Genomic DNA, 19771 nt, shown 5'->3' with positions numbered 1-19771 from the left:
CAACGTAAACAAACGTCAGAGGAAAACCCTGGCTTGCCGTTGTCTGAACATGATGAACAAATGAGTCAGTATCGCCGCCATTTACAATTTTTGAAACGACAGGAAAATGAACTTTTGGATTCCATTAGAGCTGAACAAGAGAATCAGGAGGAAAATAATTTACGAGACGAGATCAAACGTCAGACAGAGAAACTTGAACGACTAAAAGCTTCAAGAAGTCATTCATCTCGCTCCGCCATTCCGCCATTCGCTACTCAAAACGCCATTCCCTCAGGGGAAAACCGCGCTCAGTCAAACTATTTAAATGACAATATGTCTACTTTGCTTCACCGTCCGCTACTTGCTTCTGCTCCGCTCGCTTCTCAACATCAACCACAACAAACCCAATCTCAATCTCTTTCTGCTGGTCATGCACTTGGTTTTGCTGCTTCACTTTCGTCGTTAAATTCTGGCTCGAATTCTCAAGAATCCCATCGCCCAGTCACCCAGAACGAACTCTTTTTAAGACCGACACGAACCAACGACATCACGAGAGGTAAAGCCTTACGAATTGTTGACTTTGTTTCTCGCATTCAGTTGCATTCGCCCTGCAGAAGATGAAAAAGTTTTGTCTTATGATAACAACTGCAAGCTTGCCTTAATTTTACAGGACTCTAAACCAAAACTTTCCAATGTTACCGTAGAACAGTTTAATATTGCCAATCTTCGTATTTTTTATGAATTACTTTTTTCTGGGAAGCTCTCTACCCTTCTTCATGTACAGGAATACCTCTCCTATGCGATTAAGGTCTTGGAGCTGGCGACTAAGTACACATGGCAATCGGTGTTGCAATATGACGATGAATTTCGGATTTTGCAACACACATATGGGTTCTCATGGAGTACTGACCATAGTCACCTACATGAGGTTGTTCTCATACCTCGCTGGGCTGCAAAGCTACCTCGTGGGCTTGGGCAAAGCAGTGATACTTCCTCATCCAAAAACGATTCTTTTTTCTTAGGCTTTGCGGGTAACAATAAGGGTTCTGGTCCTGCCATTATGACGCATCTCTCCTCTGGTTCAGAGATTTGCCGAATGTTCAACTCGAGGAAAGGTTGTCAGAAGTCTCCCTGCAAGTTCACCCATGCTTGTAACCGCAAGGTTGGCTCTCAGGCTTGTGGAAAATCCCACCAAGGTTTTCTGCACCCTGGGAGTGGAGGGGAATCTCAATGACTTCCTTCTTCTGAGCCAGCTCCTTCTCCGCTTGATTCTGCAGTTTGGGACAAAGAATTACTGGATGACCCTGATCGTCAATTTTTATTTGATGGGGTGGTCAACGGTTTTCAATTGCTCCCAGCAGATGCTAAGATCAGCCCTGCGGAGATGGACAACTATAATTCTGCTGTTGGCCCTAGTTCTAAAGGAAAAGTTGAAGCCACTATTTTGGAAGAACTATCAGCCGGAAACTACATAATATCTGCTGAAAAACCAGTTATCGTCAGTGCCCTTGGAGCAGTTCCAAAGCCTGACTCAGAGGATCTCCGTTTGATCCATGACTGCTCTATGCCCTACGGTTTGGGTGTAAATTCTTACATTGATATTGATAAGCAATCTTTCCAGACTCTAGATGATGCCTGTCGGCTGATAGGGAAGGATTTCTTCATCGCTAAGATAGATTTGAGACACGCGTACAGATCTGTCCCAGTCCACCCAGCAAACCGGGATGCTCTCGGCTTGAAGTGGAAATTCAGTGGGGACGAGCATTACACGTATCTAAAAGACACACGTCTCCCTTTTGGTGCACGCAGTGCTCCTGGTATCTTTCATCGGTTGACCCAGAGCGTTAGACGTATGATGCAGAGGAAAGGCTTTCCTTTGATCATTGTATATCTTGATGATTTCTTGATAATCGGGAGGAATCAACATGAATGTCAAGCTGCCTTTGATACATTGCACTCCCTACTTGTTTCTCTAGGATTCACAATCAGCCCTTCTAAGGTTGTTCCACCATGTCGGAAACTAGTTTTTCTTGGAGTTGAGATTGATACTACTACATTAACTCTCTCACTCCCTGATAAAAAGCTAAGTGATCTGAGAGACGTCTTGATGTCTTTTCAATCACGAACTCATGCCTCAAAGAGACAGCTCCAGCAGCTGGCTGGGCGTCTCAACTGGGCCTGTAAGGTCATCTATGGTGGAAGAACCTTTTTGCGTCGCATTTTGGACCTTATGGGTTCTTTACAGAAGCAGTCATCCAAGTGTCTGTTGAATGAGGAATTCTTTAAGGACATTGCCTGGTGGCTAGACTTTCTAGGGGTTTTCAATGGCCAGTGTTTGTTCCATGACACTAGGCCTGTTACTAACATCCACACAGATGCTTGTTCTTCAGGTATCGGAGCAGTGTTTGAGAAGGATTGGTTCTATTCTAACTTGTGGGTTGATGCTCCTTTCCTAGCAGGTTTGCACATCAACTACAAAGAGGCTCTTTGCATTGTGTTTGCCTTAGAACGCTGGGCTCCTTTTCTCAGTAATAAGGTAGTCCATATCTATTGTGACAACACTGCTGCAGTGGGCATGTTGAATAAGGGATCATCTCGCAACCCGCTCATGATGACTTACCTCAGGCGTCTGTTCTGGTGCTCAGCCACATACAACTTTCGCCTCAAAGTTTTCCATGTCCCGGGGGTCCTGAATGTTGTTGCTGATCATGTATCTCGGTTACATGAACACAAACATCTTGCAGCTTTTCTCCAGTATCTTTGTGACTGTTTCGATCAGTTTGATCCTTCCGATGACATTGTCTGGCACATGTCTGAGAACTGTTTCTTTTTTCTTCTTGGTTTATATGGGTCTGGCTCATGCCTTCGCTCTGCCTTTTAGAGTTTGCGTCTTCGCTGCTGGCAGAAGTGCAGTTATATCGTGAAGCCACCTATGCTGTCAATACCCGCAAGGCCTACCGTACTCACCGAAAGGTCTATCTCCAGTTTTGTAACATGCTTAATATTTCGCCTGCTCCTGTTCAACGTGTTCACCTCTGTATGTATGCTGCCTACCTAGCACGGTTCCTGTTGCCACAGTCTGTTTGTGTTTATTTGAATTTTGTTGGTCTTCTTCACCGGGAGATGGGTTTCCCCAACCCTCTCCTTGACAACTGGTTCCTGTCCTCTGTGCTCAAGGGTATTAAGCGATCTAAGGGTATCCCTCCCGTCCCCAAGCTCCCCATCACTGTGGATATCCTCTCTTTCATTCATTCCCAACTCAACCTCCTAGATAGCAAGCAGGCTTCCTTCTGGGCACTGTGTCTGGTCTCCTTTTTTGGTCTTTTCAGGAAGAGCCACCTTTTGCCGGTTTCCCAGAGGGACTTCTCGTCGAGTACCTTTCTCACTAGGTCTGATTTTTCGTTTGTTGGTTCCGGGGTGCATATCAGAGTGAGGTGGAGCAAAACCATCCAGTTTGGTCAACGTACTGTTACTATACCACTGGTTGCCATACCCTCTTCTCACCTCTGTCCGGTTTTGGCTGAGTCCCGTGCCTTTTCCCTCACCCCGGGAGCCCTTCCTTGCGATCAAGCCTTTTGTTGGAGGGATTCCCACCTTGCCTCGAATCGGGTTTTTGTGTACCGGGATTTTATGTGCATCCTCTCGTTCTGGGCTCTCACCCCGTCAATATGGGGCACACTCGTTTAGACGTGGTGGGGCCACCTTTGCTTTGGAGGCCGGGGTACCTCTTGACTCCATTGCAGTCATGGGTGATTGGAAGTCTGATGCAATGTACCTCTATTTACATATGCCCCTGTCCCAGCGCTTGCACGCCCAGCGTTCTATTTCTTCCTATATTTCATCTTTACCTAACTAACTACCACATTGGATTTGGACATTTATTTTATTCTAGTTTTTATTCCTGTACATATTTGCCATGTCATTGTTAAGTTTCTGATATATGTTTGTATATCAGAGTTTAGATGCATTTGGTTTGTTTTGGTTTTATCCGGACTCTTGGTTCAGCCTCACTCTCATGTCTATATAAGGCCTCAGTTTCTTCACATGGCCCTTTTTCAGTTCTTCATTTCTTAGTGCTGACTGCTGTATTTTTGCTCCTCCACCCACCCCAGCATCTAGGGAGCTTCCTTTTTTTTAGCAATTTCTTTTTATTTTGAAGCCTTGTTTATTTATACCTGCCTTTTAGTACTATTACTCCTGTTTTGTAATTTTCAGCCATATACTCAATATTGTTTACACGTACTATTTACTGTTTACTGTTTACTGTTTTTTGTCATTTTGTCACTTTTGCTGTTTTATAACTATATGTGTTTATATTGTGTTTTCTTTACGCGTATCTGTGTATTCATTTATTTTATTCTAGTTTTTATTCCTGTACATATTTGCCATGTCATTGTCTTCATTTCAAGAACTGAAAATACCATGTAGATCACACTGTGTGCCTTCCTGCCCAGTCCCCCTTTCGACCACTTGTGTTTAAAACTAACTATAGTGAGAGCTACACTGTTCTTCGTGTCCAGACGATCTCAATCGAACGGAATCGACGATCGAACCAGTCGAACCAAATCGAAAGCAATCGACCGTTTGAAATTCGATTGTCAAACGCAATCGAATCTTAATCGAATATCTATTACTATGGCGCGCGGAAGCGCCTAAATACAATCTTTTTAAAACAACACCATCTCGTTTAAAACGATACTATCTTTAGTTTAAAACGATACTATCTTTAGTTTAAAACGATACTATCTTTAGTTTAAAACGATACTATCACATTTAAAACGATACTATCTCGTTTAAAACGATAGCATCTCGTTTAAAACAATAGCATCTCGTTTAAAACAATACTATCTTGTTTAAAACGATACTATCAGTTAGGAACATTTGGCGAGTTCCTGTACGCGGCAGCAATCAAAAAAATCATAACAACACTCATTAAAATAAGGCGTTCGTGTCTTTTCTCACTTTTTTTAGCCTAGATGATGTAGCAAACAAAGTAAGTGTAAGCACACTGTGCTTTTAATTGGCTGAAATTTTTTTTCGCGTCGGAAAAACTTTTTCAAACTTTCAGCAATGATTGACCAAACTATTATAATGAAAATTATCCAGCGCATTTTTTATCTTCTTACCTTCTTCATCTTCATTGAAGCACTCAAGGTTTACTGAAGTTAAGCACATAAGATATTCTTATAATTATTGATATTCACTGAAACACCGTTCTTTGTGCGCTGAGGTGGAGTGCGTGACGTAACTCGCGCGGCAACTAACTCGCCTTCTGTTGGAAGATCATATTGGGCGTTTTGACGTTACCACCCATTGAAGCAGCGGGCGCCTCTGTCTTTCCGCAACTCTTTCCACCATTTTAGATGGTCTTAACAATAGATCCAAAAGGGCGCCATAATCTTGGAAGATGATTTGTTTTGGTCTCCGGCTTTGGGAAGTAGCAATGTTTTTGGTTGTTTTCGATGGGAAATGGTAAGAAACTTAAGTTTACAAGTGTCATTTAGTTTTTGCTGGTTTATAGAATGGCAGGATCCTGGATGGTTTCCCTAACTGACTATCTTTTTAAAACAATACTATCTTCGTTTAAAAACATACTATCTTTTTAAAACAATACTATCTTTTTTTAAAAGCATACTATCTCATTTAAAAAGAAACTATCATATTTGAACCGATACTTACATCCAAATTGGAATCGAAACTTTTCTTCTTTCTTCAATAGGGCCGAGTTACGGTTGTCGAGTTATAGATCAACTAATTTGACTGATTACAAAAAATTCCGAGCTATAATAATATAAATCTTTCTTGTCTCGCTTATCGAATTTCCAACTGTGCGCATGCGCATTACGATAACATGTGGCCAATCACCACGCTCTCTCAGCCTGCTTTCCGCACCCGGGGTGATTTAGGCAAATGGAGGGTACGGTATGTGCCGCCCTTAAGGGTAGCTTTTTTGGATTTCCAAAGTCCCGCTAAGGGTCGGAAAAATCAGAAAATTAAATTTCAGCCCCACTAAGGGTCGGAAAAATAGGAAAATTTCAACTTTCTACCCCCTGGAAGATCGAAATTTGGTCAAATTAGTCCTGCTAAGGGTCGTTGAATCCAATCCTTTTTTAAACCAGCAACTTGTTCCGAGGACTATTTTCCTCAGATGTATAATCTTCAAGCGCCTTTAGAGGTTTACTGTGCGCGTAAGAAAATTATGAACATCTGTTGTCAGGTTACAAGTTACCCACTCTCCACCGTAGCCCCTATGATTTGGGTAAAAGTGACAAAACCTTACTCGACATTTAAAAAATATATATTTTCACTCGTTAAACTGTTAACTCGGCTTTTCAAACCGTAAGTTTCTTTTTTTAAATGAAATTTGAAATTTATTTTCGAATTAGGTAACTCTAAAACAAAATTAAAAAAATATATTTCGAGTTACAAAACAACAGTAAAAAACTTTTTCGAGTTAAGAAGTTCCCTTATGACGTCATAATTTGAGACTTATGACGTCACATTCGTCGTAACTTGGGTTTTTGTAACTCAGGTTTTTGTAACTTGAGTTTTTGTAACTCGGGTTTTCCGGGCCTCGTATGTTTTTAAACGAAGATGGTATGTTTTTAAAAAACAAAGTATTCTTTTAAAAGATAGTATGTTTTCAAACGAAGATAGTATCGTTTTAAAAAGATAGTATGTTTTTAAACGAAGATAGTATTGTTTTAAAAAGATAGTATGTTTTTAAACGAAGATAGTATTGTTTTAAAAAGATAGTATGTTTTTAAACGTAGATAGTATTGTTTAAAAAAAGATAGTATGTTTTTAAACGAAGATAGTATGTTTTAAACAAGATAGTATTTATTGGCGCTTCCGCGCGCCATATATTACCGCAATTTTCAGATTCGATTGATTATTCGATTGATGTGTGTTCGATTGATGTTCGATTAGGATTCGATTGCGTTCGATTCCGGGTACAGACATCATATTCTTTTTAAAGTGGTTAGAGATCAGTGCTCACGATGCTTTCCGGCAAATTCACCAGATCCATCACCAGATCACTAACTAAAAGCTGGCTACCAGACGGCGATCTCAATCAAACGGAATTGACAATCAAACTAATCGTATCGAATATTACCCAGAATATTATCGTTCAATTGAGATTCGATTGCGTTCAGCAATAGAATTTCAATCGGTCGATTGCGTTCGATTTGGTTCGATCGTCGATTCAGTCAGTTAGTCACACTAGGAAATCTAGCTTTCAGAAAAAACTCGAAAATAAATTTTAAATTTCATTTAAAAAAAAGAAACTTACGGTTTGAAAAGCCGAGTTAACAGTTTAACGAGTGAAAATATATATTTTTTAAATGTCGAGTAAGGTTTTGTCTCTTTTACCCAAATCATAGGGGCTACGGTGGAGAGTGGGTAATTTGTAACCTGATAACAGATGTTCATAATTTTCTTACGCGCACAGTAAACCTCTAAAGGCGCTTGAAAATTATACATCTGAGGAAAATAGTCCTCGGAACAAGTTGCTGGTTTAAAAAAGGATTGGATTCAACGACCCTTAGCAGGACAAATCTGACCAAATTTCGATCTTCCAGGGGGTAGAAAGTTGAAATTTTCCTATTTTTCTGACTCTTAGTGGGACTGAAATTTAATTTTCTGATTTTTCCGACCCTTAGCGGGACTTTGGAAATCCAAAAAAGCTACCCTTAAGGGCGGCACATACCGTACCCTCCATTTGCCTAAATCACCCCGGGTGCGGAAAGCACGTTGAGAGAGCGTGGTGATCGGCCACATGTTATCGTAATGCGCATGCGCACAGTTGGAAATTCGATAAGCAAGACAAGAAAGATTTATATTATTACCGGGTGCACCAAAAAAAAGTATACAGGTTTGTCGAGATATTGGGAGCTTCAGGATAAAAATTTTTTGTTCATTCTTTTTTTATCGTATAGAGGATGCTCTAACTTGAATTTTGAGCTATCATACATTAAATTTGAACAAGTAGTTCGAAAGTTATTTTAAAAAAACTGACTTTTTTTCCAAGCCGAAATTTCAAAAAATCATTAAAAACAGCAATCAAGCTATCAATAAGACAAGATGACAAAAACATAATTTTATTGTTTTTTTTGGTGGTTTTTTTTCTTATTTAAATTTTACCAACAGTTTCTCCATCTTATTTGCAAGTCATGAAACATTTCCAACACGAGCAAACTCGATGCAGACCCAAATTCTTTGGGCAACTAGTCGAGGAATAGTGATCTATTTTTTCAAAAGTTTTCTCACATAGCACACACATAATATCGAAGCCTCTCTTTGAGATTTCCAAAACTTTTTTTTTAGCTTTTCCAAAAATATTATTCCACATGGGAATAGCTTTTTTTACCATATTTCTAAATTCCGTAAACGAATTTTGATGAAAACAGTTGCATTTTTTGGTATTTTTATGTGCAAAGAAGGTAAGTGTCAAGAGAAAAGTTTGCTTGCTGTTTTTGATGATTTTTTGAAATTTCGACATTAAAAAAAAGTCAGTTTTTTTTAAATAATTTTCGAACTAATTTTTCAAACTTTATGTATGATAGCTCAAGATTCAAGTTAGAGCATCCTCTATACGATAAAAAAAGAATGAACAAAAAATTTAAATCCTGAAGCTCACAATATCTTGACAAACCTGTATACTTTTTTTTGGTGCACCCGGTATAACTCGGAATTTTTATAATCAGTCAAATTAAAAAACCAAAACCTTGAATTTCACTTGATAGGAAGTTACAGTGTAGCTGGAACCTCGATATTCCATTCCAGGATTAGAAGAAGCTATACCTGTTATCTTTTTTCTTTAAAGAATCAACAAGCCATCAACATCAATAAATTACACAGGGTTAGGTATCGGAATTCTTATGGGAGTTCTTTTCCGAGATTTGTAATAAAATTGCTGTCGGCAAAAAATCTGTTATTATTTGTATTTTATTTAACCATATATTTAAATTTGCACTCAAAAATACTTAAATAGATACAGGGGTTTGTGCAAAAAATCCAAACATAGAAACTTTTCCAAATCCTGCCAAATCCTCTATTTCAATTAAACCAATAAAAAATAAAACATTTCCATGTTTCACTTTTTTCCACCAATTCTTCAAAATGAAAATTAAGATTTAAAGTTCTTCTTTTATTCAATGATTTTTTACGACACTTTGTTGACAATCTAACTCACGCATCGAATTCCCTTTTTCTTCAGAAACTTGAAGATGAGAAAAAGCCTAAGCCTTCTCACAGATTGAAACAAATATATGAAGGGTGAGATTTTGGAGCTGCTTGTCATGCAAGGCACTGAGATGCCACAGCACAGGTGCCAAATAGAAATATCCTATCTCATTTTATGGAAATTTAATAATAACATTTTCTTAATAACGTTTCCTTCCTGGAAAAACATTATCTGCATTAGCAAAAAAATTAAAGTTTTGAAATAGCTTTAGTTTGCCTTTAAAGATCAGAAATCGTTATTTGACTTGGCTAAAACTTTGCACACCTTATTCTTTGGTTAAATTTCTGGTTTTTCATTTCACAAAATTTGATTGGGGAGGAGTTCCTCACTATTAATACAATTTAGACCCAGTACGATGTACACATTTGACTGTTTTAATAATATTCTTAATTTTAATTAAATTCAATCTGTTAAAGAAACAGTGAAATGCCGAAAGTAAAAAGAAGTAGAAAGCCTCCACCAGAAGGATGGGAACTCATTGAACCAACATTGGATGAGTTGGACGCAAAAATGAGGGAAGCTGAGCAAGACCCGCATGAAGGAAAACGAAAGGTTGAAGCCTTATGGCCTATTTTTCGACTCCATCACCAAAAGTCCAGATATATTTATGATCTATTTTATAAGAGAAAAGCTATCAGTAGGGAACTTTATGATTATTGCTTAAAAGAGAAGATTGCAGATGGTAACTTGATCGCAAAGTGGAAAAAACAAGGTTTTGAAAATCTATGTTGTTTAAGATGTATACAACCACGAGATACAAACTTTGGAACAAATTGTATTTGCAGAGTACCTAAATCCAAATTGGAAGAAGGAAGAGTTGTTGAATGTATTCATTGTGGTTGCAGAGGATGCTCAGGATAATGCTATTTGATTTATACTTCCCATATTAAAAGTTGGATCTGATTTGATCTGAAAAATAATGTGACTTCTTTAACTACTCAATACTTTGTGGAAAGAGTAAAGAGACATTTGGCCAACCATCAATTGAAGTTAACTTTGGAATTAACCTTTTTATGGTTTCATTGTGGATGTATTGTAAACATTTACATTTTTTAATCAAGTTTTATTAACACTATGTTATCAAAGTACTGAAAGTATTGTTGTTATTGTTTATATTTATTTGGACTTAGCCCTATAATAAACTCGAGTTCTCCAAATTATCTATCTGCAGCATTTACTTTGCAGCAAGAAATTTGCTAATAAATGCTTAATCGCCTCTCAATGATTATTTTTTTGAGTAGAAATTTAGAAATTTTTGATGTTGTTCTAATTCTATACATAAACATTTTTGTAACTTTGAAGATGCATTTTGGAGATAGGGGCTGCTCACATTGTTAAAAAGAAACTTGAATGCTTTTTCAAAAATATTTCTCATTTAAAATTTCCTTATTTTCATTTAAAATTTTAATTAATAATAAAGTGATAATGCTGAAAACCATCCAACAAAGACTTTCAACACAAGAAGCTCATATCATTTTGAAAAGACTAATGGCCACCAAAGCAAACCCTATTGTAGCAGTTGTAAGTAACTCAATAACTTTATCTTCTTTTAAATATCTATTAATATGAAGATACAAACCAGTATCAACCAACCAATGTTCAATTCTTGACTCCATGCCAATGTAAAGTCAATGTAACCTAATATCAAAACATTTTTAGTCTGGAATTATTAGAATATATAAAGTAAAGCTATTAGCGTGGACACCGTATTTACAAATCCAACTCGGACGTTAAAGATAACTGGTGCACTCGCACGTCTGGTCTCATTCTATTTTCTACAAAACATCAAACCATGTTCGATTTAAAGTAAAGCTATTATGTACAGGATGTTATTTTTTCCATAATAGGTGTTGGCTGGCTCTGGTGTTTATGATGGATCAGAGGTGCACGAGGCGTCTGCGTATGTTACATTTTTTTGAAAAACTTACTAAAGCAGTTGTATAAAAGGGGTTATTTAGGGGGTTATTGAAAATCCAGATTTTTAATCCGTCTGAGATGAAAGACTTTGCTTCGATCACTGAAATATTTGTGAAGTCTAATTCAATTGCATGTTATTCTCTAATTATTAAAACTCAAAGAGTAACCTTTTCATTCTCCATCACTAGCTCCTCTGATTTCGACTATATTTTCCTTGACTTTAACTGTGTTTTTTCTTTCCCTTCAGAGTTATGGTAAATCTTACACGTAACAATGCAGAGTACAAGATTTATGCTCCTGATGTTGATCAGATGCATGTTGTCAACCATACGAATGGTGAAGAAATGAAGGAAACAAGGTATATATACAGAGAATCGCTTGCGATTTTTTATCGATCTTGTGTGATTTTCAGTGATTTTCTTTCTTTACGAAGATAAATTTTTTGATAATTTTACAAGGGTTACAATAACAACCTAAAAGTAAAAAAATAAAAACTACTGAAGAGGTGATGAACCTTGCGATGCAACGCCATTTAACGTTGGCTAAGTTTTAACACGACAATGGCTTTTTTGAGGGCACCAAGCTTTCAAAAAAACTGCAATCAAAGATGGCAGATATAGCTTGGGTACAAGCAGAGAGATAACCTCCCTACTTTGTTTTAAATACATCACAAATGAAGCGTTTTCGACAATTTGGTTTGTGGTAAATTCAGTCCGAAAAGAGTGAAGTATGATTTTCTTTGAATTTTCACCAAGATTAAAAAATGAAAATGTTTTTTGTTTTGATAGTTGAATTTTATATGTAATTTCGTTTACGTAATTCAGACTGATGAACTTTAATTCATTTATTTTCCATATTTACTTCTTTAGAAATGTTTTCGTTGAGTCAGCAAGAATTGCACGTGGAGCCATTGAAAAATTAGATCAACTAGATTCATCAAAATGTGATGCTGTTATTTTTCCTGGTGGATTTGGTGCCGCTAAAAATTTGTAGGTTAATGCTCGATATTTATTTATTTTCCATGAGAGTATGACTTTTGAACCAAATATTTTCAAAACAAAAGATTTCCTTGTCGATCAAACCTTTTTAATAAAAGTATTAATGAATGACTAGTATTCAAAAAAGAATTGTTAAAAAATTGATAAAAAATGATTTCTTTTCTTTTAAAAATTCAGATCGAATTTCGCTGTGAAGAATGCTGAGTGTACAGTCAATGAACAAGTTGAGAAAGTCATCAAAGATTTTCACTCATCTAGCAAACCTATTGGGTAATGGTAGTGATAATTATTTCTCTGATCCTTTTCCTAGATCGCTGGTACTGTAATTAACTTGGAAATATGAATAGATTAAAGTTTTACTTTTCCAGGACCAACAGAGCTTGCGTACATTTTCAAAAGGAATATTTCAATATGAGGATATCTAACACCTCGCGCACGGTTAATGTTTTATTATTCTTTTTTTTTAGACTGTGTTGTATTGCCCCTGTGCTTGCTGCAAGGGTAAGAAGACCTTTGATATTATTCATCACCTTTTTATACCCCAGATTATTAAATATTTTTTTATATTTAGCCTACAAATATGGCGCGCCAAAGCGGAAATAAATACTATCTCTTTAAAACAATACTATCTTCGTTTAAAACATACTATCTTTTTAAAACATACTATTTTCGTACAAAAAATACTATTTTCGTTGAAAAAATACTATTTCCGTTTGAAAAAATACTATTCTCGTTTAAAACATACTATCTTCGTTTAAAAACATACTATCTTTTGTAATGATACTATCTTTTTTTAAACAATACTATCTATTTTAAAACGATACTATCTTTTTTAAAACATACTAACTTTTCGAAAACAGTCTGGAAACGAGGTTGGCACGTCTTGCCTCGCTCATTTTAAAGTTTGCATGCATGAACCGCGCATGGTGGGACGGCGGGACACCATGCTTGCTGGATGGTCCAATAAGATCAGCAATTTCCTTCCTTTTGAACCCTATTGTTTTTAGTGCAAGGACTTGGTCTTCGTTGATATCTTTCAATGGTCTGCCACGAGTATCCATTTTACTGTCAGTCAGGTCAGATCTTGTAGGGAGCCGGCCCGGGGGGAGGGGCAGCTGGGCAAAAGGACCGACGGGTATGTGCGGGTCCTAAGGGTACCTTTTCCAATATGTTTAAAATGCACTGTAAGGGTCGAAAAAACTAGAGATGCACTGTATTGTAAGGGTAGAAATTTCAGAAATTTCTTGAAAATTCTCATTTTTTGCACGAAAGGGATCGAAAATTTGGGGGAAAATGCACTCTTATGATTTTCACTGATTTTTGCTGCACTGTAAGGGTGCAATTTTAAAAGCCAATTTTTGGCCCGCACATACCGTCAGTCCGCAAACCCAGTGCCCCCCCCCTGGGGGAGCCGGAAGCCATCTTGTTATGTTGGTCCTGCATGTGGGCGGATGAGGCCATATAAAATAAACACGAAAAACCAACGCCCATTACACGCCCCTCAAAATGAAAATTACACAAATTTGAATAATCGAGGCAACCTATATTCGAAAAAAGATAGTATTTTTTAAAAAGATAGTATTTTTTAAAAAGATAGTATTTTTTTAAAAGATAGTATTTTTTAAACGACGAAGATAGTATGTTTACAACAAAGATAGTATTGTTTTAAAAAGATAGTATGAAAGATAGTAAAAATAGTATTATTTTTTAAAGATACTATGTTTTAAACGAAAATAGTATTTTTTAAGCAAAAAATAGTATGTTTTAAAAAAGATAGTATGTTTTAAAAAAAAGATAGTATGTTTTAAACGAAGATAGTATTGTTTTAAAAAGATAGTATTTATTTCCGCTTTGGCGCGCCATATACAAATATAAATGATACAATCATGAGAAAAGTTTGAGATATTTGTTTGAGATATTTGTTGGACCTACCCCGGTGGAGGTCCTATAAATTAACCGTTGTATGTTCGTTCGTTCGTTACCAGCTTTTCTCGAGATTGGCTCATTAGTTTTTTCTGATATTTTGCACAAAGATGCATAACTATAAACCCTCGAATGTGACGGAGCCCGATTTTCGAAAAAAAAATTTTTTAGGCAAATTTGAGCCAAAAAACGGCTAAAAAACGGGTTTTTTGGACTTTGTGAAAAATTGGATCATTAATTTTTTCTGATTTTTTGTATGAAAGTAGGGTACCATCAGAGGTAAAAAAAATTTTTTGGCTAAAAAAACGCATATTTATCTATAAGAATCACTATTAATAAGCATACATCAATGTTCTTAGTCAAATTACTCAGGCACGACGGAAGCTTTTTATATCTGGTACGGCGAATGAGGAAATTTAAGCGATTTTATAGCGATTTTACCGACGAAGAGGAAAACTTCGGGTATTTTTGTGAAAATCTGGTACGGCAGCCGCCGTACCTGCCGTACCCGTTGCGTCGTGCCTGAATTACTCAATTATTTTTATGAGATAGATGTATTTTTTGCTCATGAGGGCTTACTTTTGAAGAATATGTGTGTTTAGACATGAAATTTAGGCTGCTTGGCGTGTTTTTATAGAAAAACTGGCCTAATTCGATATTTTCTTATAAGTACATTATCAATTACTTAGGTATTAGCTTTTCTCGAGATTGGCGCTTTCATTCTTTATGATTTTTTGCACAAAGATGCATAACTATAAACCCTCGAATGTGACGGAGCCCGATTTTCGAAAAAAAATGTTTTTGGGCAAATTTGGGCCAAAAAACGGCTAAAAAACGGGTTTTTTGGACTTTAAAAAATTGGATCATTAATTTTTTCTAATTTTTTTGAATGTAAATAGGTAAAAGATGGCTCAAGCAGATTTTTGTAAAAAACGAATTTTTCAGCTCAAAAGACGCATCTTTATCTATAAGAATCACTATTAATAAGCATACATCAATGTTCTTAGCCAAATTACTCAATATTTTGATGAGATCGATTTTTTTTTTGCTCACGAAGACTTGAATATGAAAGAATATTTATAGAGCATGAAATTTTGGTTTCTAAACGGTTTTTTATATGAAACAAACGACTAATTTTAATAGATCGTCACTATTTGTGTTCTGAATGATTGTTTAATGGTGTTTAAACGTAGATATCAATTATATATGTGTTAAATGCACAACTAGGTGGTTCCATAAAAGTATCACTTTTTTTTCTTAGATTTTACTTCTAATGATACTAGAAATTCACCGAGAATCACAAACTAACTGGTCCTTTAATTTAATATAAAACCATCTAAAACCATCTAGTCATTAGATTCAAAATTCACTTATTTTGGCAGACAATACAAGGATGTGAATTAACCATGGGACAAGACGATGAGCAAGGAGGGAAATTTCCTTACGCAGGAGCTTGTGGAGCCGCTACCGCAATGGGTGCTAAACATATCAACAAGAATGTGGATGTATCTTTTCAGTGTGTCCGTATTTGAAAATTTTAGTTTCGATATAGCTTTAGATGAATATTTAACCTAAGTCCAATGATTGAAAGAACAGTCAGTTTAGGTGAGAAGATGTCTGTATTGCGGAATGAACTAGTTTGTTTTCTGCTCCCGTGAAAATCGTCAATTAATGTTAGGGTGATTCAGAAAGGTGCTTTGTATAGGCTTACGCCATTTAATTTAAACATCGACATAAATCTTACAGCCTATGCAAAACTTTCAAAAAATTCGAGCTTTTTATAAAAGCAATAATTTCTTGAAGCTTTATCATCAGTCAGCTCCATACTTTTTTTAAAGTTACCATTCAATATTTTCGACAACAGGTTAATCATGTAGGGATTCTAGGCTACTTCATAAATACCCATGCCACGTTTAAAGCGTAAAATTGCCTGGAGTTGTCTATTGTGTAGAGCAGTTAGGTCCTTGTTCTTTGTAAAAGCTACCGTCGACGAAAAGAAGTTTTAATAGAAAGAGTTTTTCTTTAATATGGTGTTCACGACAACAGGAGGTTCATGTAGATGCCACCAATAAAATAGTGACAACACCTGCGTACATGTGCGATACTAAAGTTCACGAAATCCATGATGGTGTCGGCAAAATGGTCCAAGAGGTCCTTAAGATGATCAGCTAAAGTCAATAATTACATCATAGAGAAGTTATGAACCAATCGTAAATGGTCATAAATGCAAAGAGACATGTGAGCCAAACGAAATTTATGGATATAAAGTTTTGGGAAAATTTGACAAAAAGAGATAATATTTCCAATGACTTAAAAAAAAACAAGGACTATGGCAATGATACGAAAATGTTCGGTCGCCGTTGCTTCTAAGACCATTTTTAGAATAGTAAATTTTTAGCAGCACCTTTATTTTTTTGTAAATTGAAAAGAATTAGAAAACGTAAATAAATTGAAAAATGAAAAACAACTTAAACGACTTTTTGTTACTGCAAAATTATTTGAACTGACTTTGAAACCTCGTCAATCAATCTGATTAGTTTGTATTTTTCAGAGCCTTTTAGCGAGACAAAAACCACCATATTTCGATATTATTCTTTGAAAGTTCTCGATAAATTTATGCACTCCAGAATTTCTCTCTCAGAGTATGGTGACATTGGAAAATCAAGAGCTGATCTAACAAGGACACCAATCCAGCTTAAGTAAGATATTAACTTCATATTTATTTTTCGTTATTTTTATTTTTACTTATCCTTCTTATAAGTAGTTAGGTGGCGGCTCATTTTGATAATGCTCTATTTACACCAACATGACTCTTTTTCCTCTTGGATATTTGTTTTTTACCATAAACCCATTATAAAGACTCGGCAAGAATAAACAGAGTTGTTTTCCTTCGCTCAAAATACTGTTATTAGCAAAAAAGTTGACATCGTGACATTCAGATGTCCAAGCTCTCGAAGTAATAGTGGTTTGTTATTGATTTCTTAATGGGTTTCACTTGTAAAATTATGAAATGTTATATATACTCATAGTAAGATATAACACTGAGCTTTTATTATTGTGACAATTAACTGTGCATAATTTGATTGATTCTGTTGGAAAACAAATTTTGATGTTAATGCAGATAAATCGCAAACTTTGTCGTTTTACAGACAAATTAATGTAGTATTTTAAATTGGTTTATGATTTCTATTGATATCTGTTTGGAATTCGTGGCATTTGCAATTAGTTCGTTAAGGAAGAGACGATTCCATTGACCGGAAAGTACAGGCTGTTTGATAAATTAGGATAAGGCCGCGTTTGTTCTCCGAAAATCTTTTTCAGGTTTCCAGGCCTACTTTTGGTATCATGATATCTTAATTCCGTTCCTAGGCGGTTTATCATTAGTTTTTTAATTAGATTTCTTTTAGCAGTGAACATTACCTGCATTTTTTACATACCAGGAAATTAAATATGCTTGTTAGATTGCCACAGAAATGCAGAACATCAAATTTAAATATAGTTTCAGGAAGTCTACGGTATTTGACGATTGGTAGCATTTCTTCATGCTTTTTCAGTGTTTGCTGATTTCTCAATTTTCACTGAATTGAAAAACCTTGATGTTACATGATTAGGTTTTTAATTTCGTGAAAAGAAGAGTAAGTTGTTTCAGGGTGTGAATATGGGTGTTGGCTGCTGTTTTACCTGTCAAGGTGCAGGCTTTTCAAAATTTAATCTTTTCGTCTAAGCATTTGTTCGTGTTTTTCTTACTTACCATATAAAGAACGTGTAATCTGGATTAGGGAGACTTAACATCAGCAAATATCTTTAAAAATAAATTTTGGTCTATGAAGAATACTTTAAAAACCTCTTCTCGGTTGCCAAAGTTGATGGCTTACAGGTGGTTAAATTTATCGATACTTTTAACTTGATCGTCTCAAAGATTATTGACCTTGTGACGAAAAAAGCGTTTAAAAGAGAGTTAATGCGCCTACAATCACAACTCTATCCTTATCTTTGTTGAAAATCCTCTTGTTCGTTTCGGTCAAAGTTGAAGGTTTTTGAAACGTCATTTAGCTCTGAACGAAATTTTCGTGAGCTGACCCATTTGTCACGATTCGGAGATAAAGAAGATAAGCTCGCCCAGTTTCTTGCTTCAATGGAAAACCTTTAACCCCTTTTTAGCAATTTGTCTTGTCAACGGTTTTTTACTATGATAGTATGAAGGTATTGTATTTCATTCAACAGTGGACAGTATTGCGTTGAAATTGAAAGAGATAACTCACTACAGTTTTCAGTTAAAAGTGCCACTCAAAGTGGTCTAGCCTGGGAATCCAAGCTCATAATTTTAGAAAAAACAAAAAATACCTCACCTCACAAAGTTCTAAAATTATAGAGCTTGGTGCAGGTAGATTAGTCTGACACAGAATGTTATAAACAGTCTGTGTGTGAACCCTTGTTGACAGACTTTCTGAACTTTGGAAACCCAGGCAAACACACATAATCAACTTACCATAAAAACTCTTTCACAAGCTCTAAAGACTTTCAAAACTACTAAAAACCACATCAAAACATCAGCCACATGTATTTAGACTTCCAGCCAACAGCCATTTTGTTTCGAAATGAATCTATGTTTTCATTTTCATTTGTTTTCCTTTTTTCTGCAGAGTCAGCTTTTTCCATAAATTATGCGCGCGCATCGAAATTATCAAAATGCGCGCGAAAGTACTGCTAAGTAATACGCCAAAAGCTGGCCAATCAGGCCGAACCTGCATTGCAGGGAAAAATGTCCCTGCAAGCGAGCTACCTGCACCAAGCGTTAAACCAGCAGCAAAAATATCATAAACTAGACTGTGAAAAAAGTTTAACGCTTGGATTCCCAGGCTAAAAGTGGTCGAGATCAAGGAGCAAAACATGATATATTGTGATATTTTTTAAAGTGCTTGGATCAATTAAATCCAAACTAATTTGGTCGTTCCATAGTAATTGAGGCAATTTTCCTTTATGTTTTTTATTGATGATTTAGTGTCAATTTGGGTGAAATAAATCCATTTGTTATTTACTCTTGGTCGCTGTAATTTTTGCTTTTTGAAGGAAATGGGTTTATGTTTATATTTGCCATAGGATATGCCTCCCTTTCCTGATGTTGAAATTTGATCAATCTAGCCCCAAAAATATTTTATTAGAAACATAAAAGTATCAAAATTCTTAATTCTATAAATAGTTATGCCTTCAAAAATCCGCCTCTTACCAGGTTTTGTTAGGTATGTTTTTATGTCTTAAGTAATCTTTTCCCTAATCATTTTGTTGACCGCCAACTTTTTTGACTGATACCCAATATTTTCGTCAATTAAGGTATGCAAGTGATAATACCCCTTTCTTATGTAAAAATTACATTTGTTTATCTTGCGCATGTCAAGTTTGGAGTGAATACAAGCATCTGATATTTCAATGAAGTTATATTAACTTTGATGCTTTTTGTAAGAGGGTAAACCATCATTTTAAACTGGTTAGTGTTTTAAGTTTTATTTGGAGGTGATCCGAGAGTCACAGTTTCAAATCAATTGTATTTACACCTCTAGATTTATGGTCGGATATCAATTATTTACCCCAAGTAGAATAATGAAAGTGGATTTGTTTTCTTGGACTTTTTTGTGACTTTTGCTGAGAAGGTGGTAATAATTTGTTAGAAATCTATGCTATCGATATAGTCTTCGGAATCTAAAAGAGG

The 19771-nt window shown here is 35.9% G+C and overlaps 1 protein-coding gene across 1 annotated transcript; it reads left to right on the top strand.

Moving 5' to 3' along the window:
• Positions 1-10616: 10616 nt before the first annotated feature.
• LOC136818583 (ES1 protein homolog, mitochondrial-like) lies at positions 10617-16531 on the top strand. Its single transcript, XM_067074913.1, has 8 exons — positions 10617-10747; positions 11074-11126; positions 11391-11501; positions 12013-12132; positions 12319-12411; positions 12609-12642; positions 15447-15569; positions 16111-16531. Exons 1-8 carry the CDS (start codon positions 10652-10654, stop codon positions 16234-16236), a joined length of 756 nt encoding a protein of 251 aa, XP_066931014.1. The 5' UTR covers positions 10617-10651; the 3' UTR covers positions 16237-16531.
• The last annotated feature ends 3240 nt before the right edge of the window (positions 16532-19771 follow it).

The sequence above is a fragment of the Clytia hemisphaerica genome, unplaced genomic scaffold (assembly GCF_902728285.1).
Source record: "Clytia hemisphaerica strain Z4C2 unplaced genomic scaffold, Clytia hemisphaerica genome assembly, whole genome shotgun sequence".
Taxonomy (NCBI): Eukaryota; Metazoa; Cnidaria; class Hydrozoa; order Leptothecata; family Clytiidae; genus Clytia; species Clytia hemisphaerica.
Note: the sequence above shows the minus strand (reverse complement) of the source record. Positions and strands in the feature narration are given on the sequence as shown.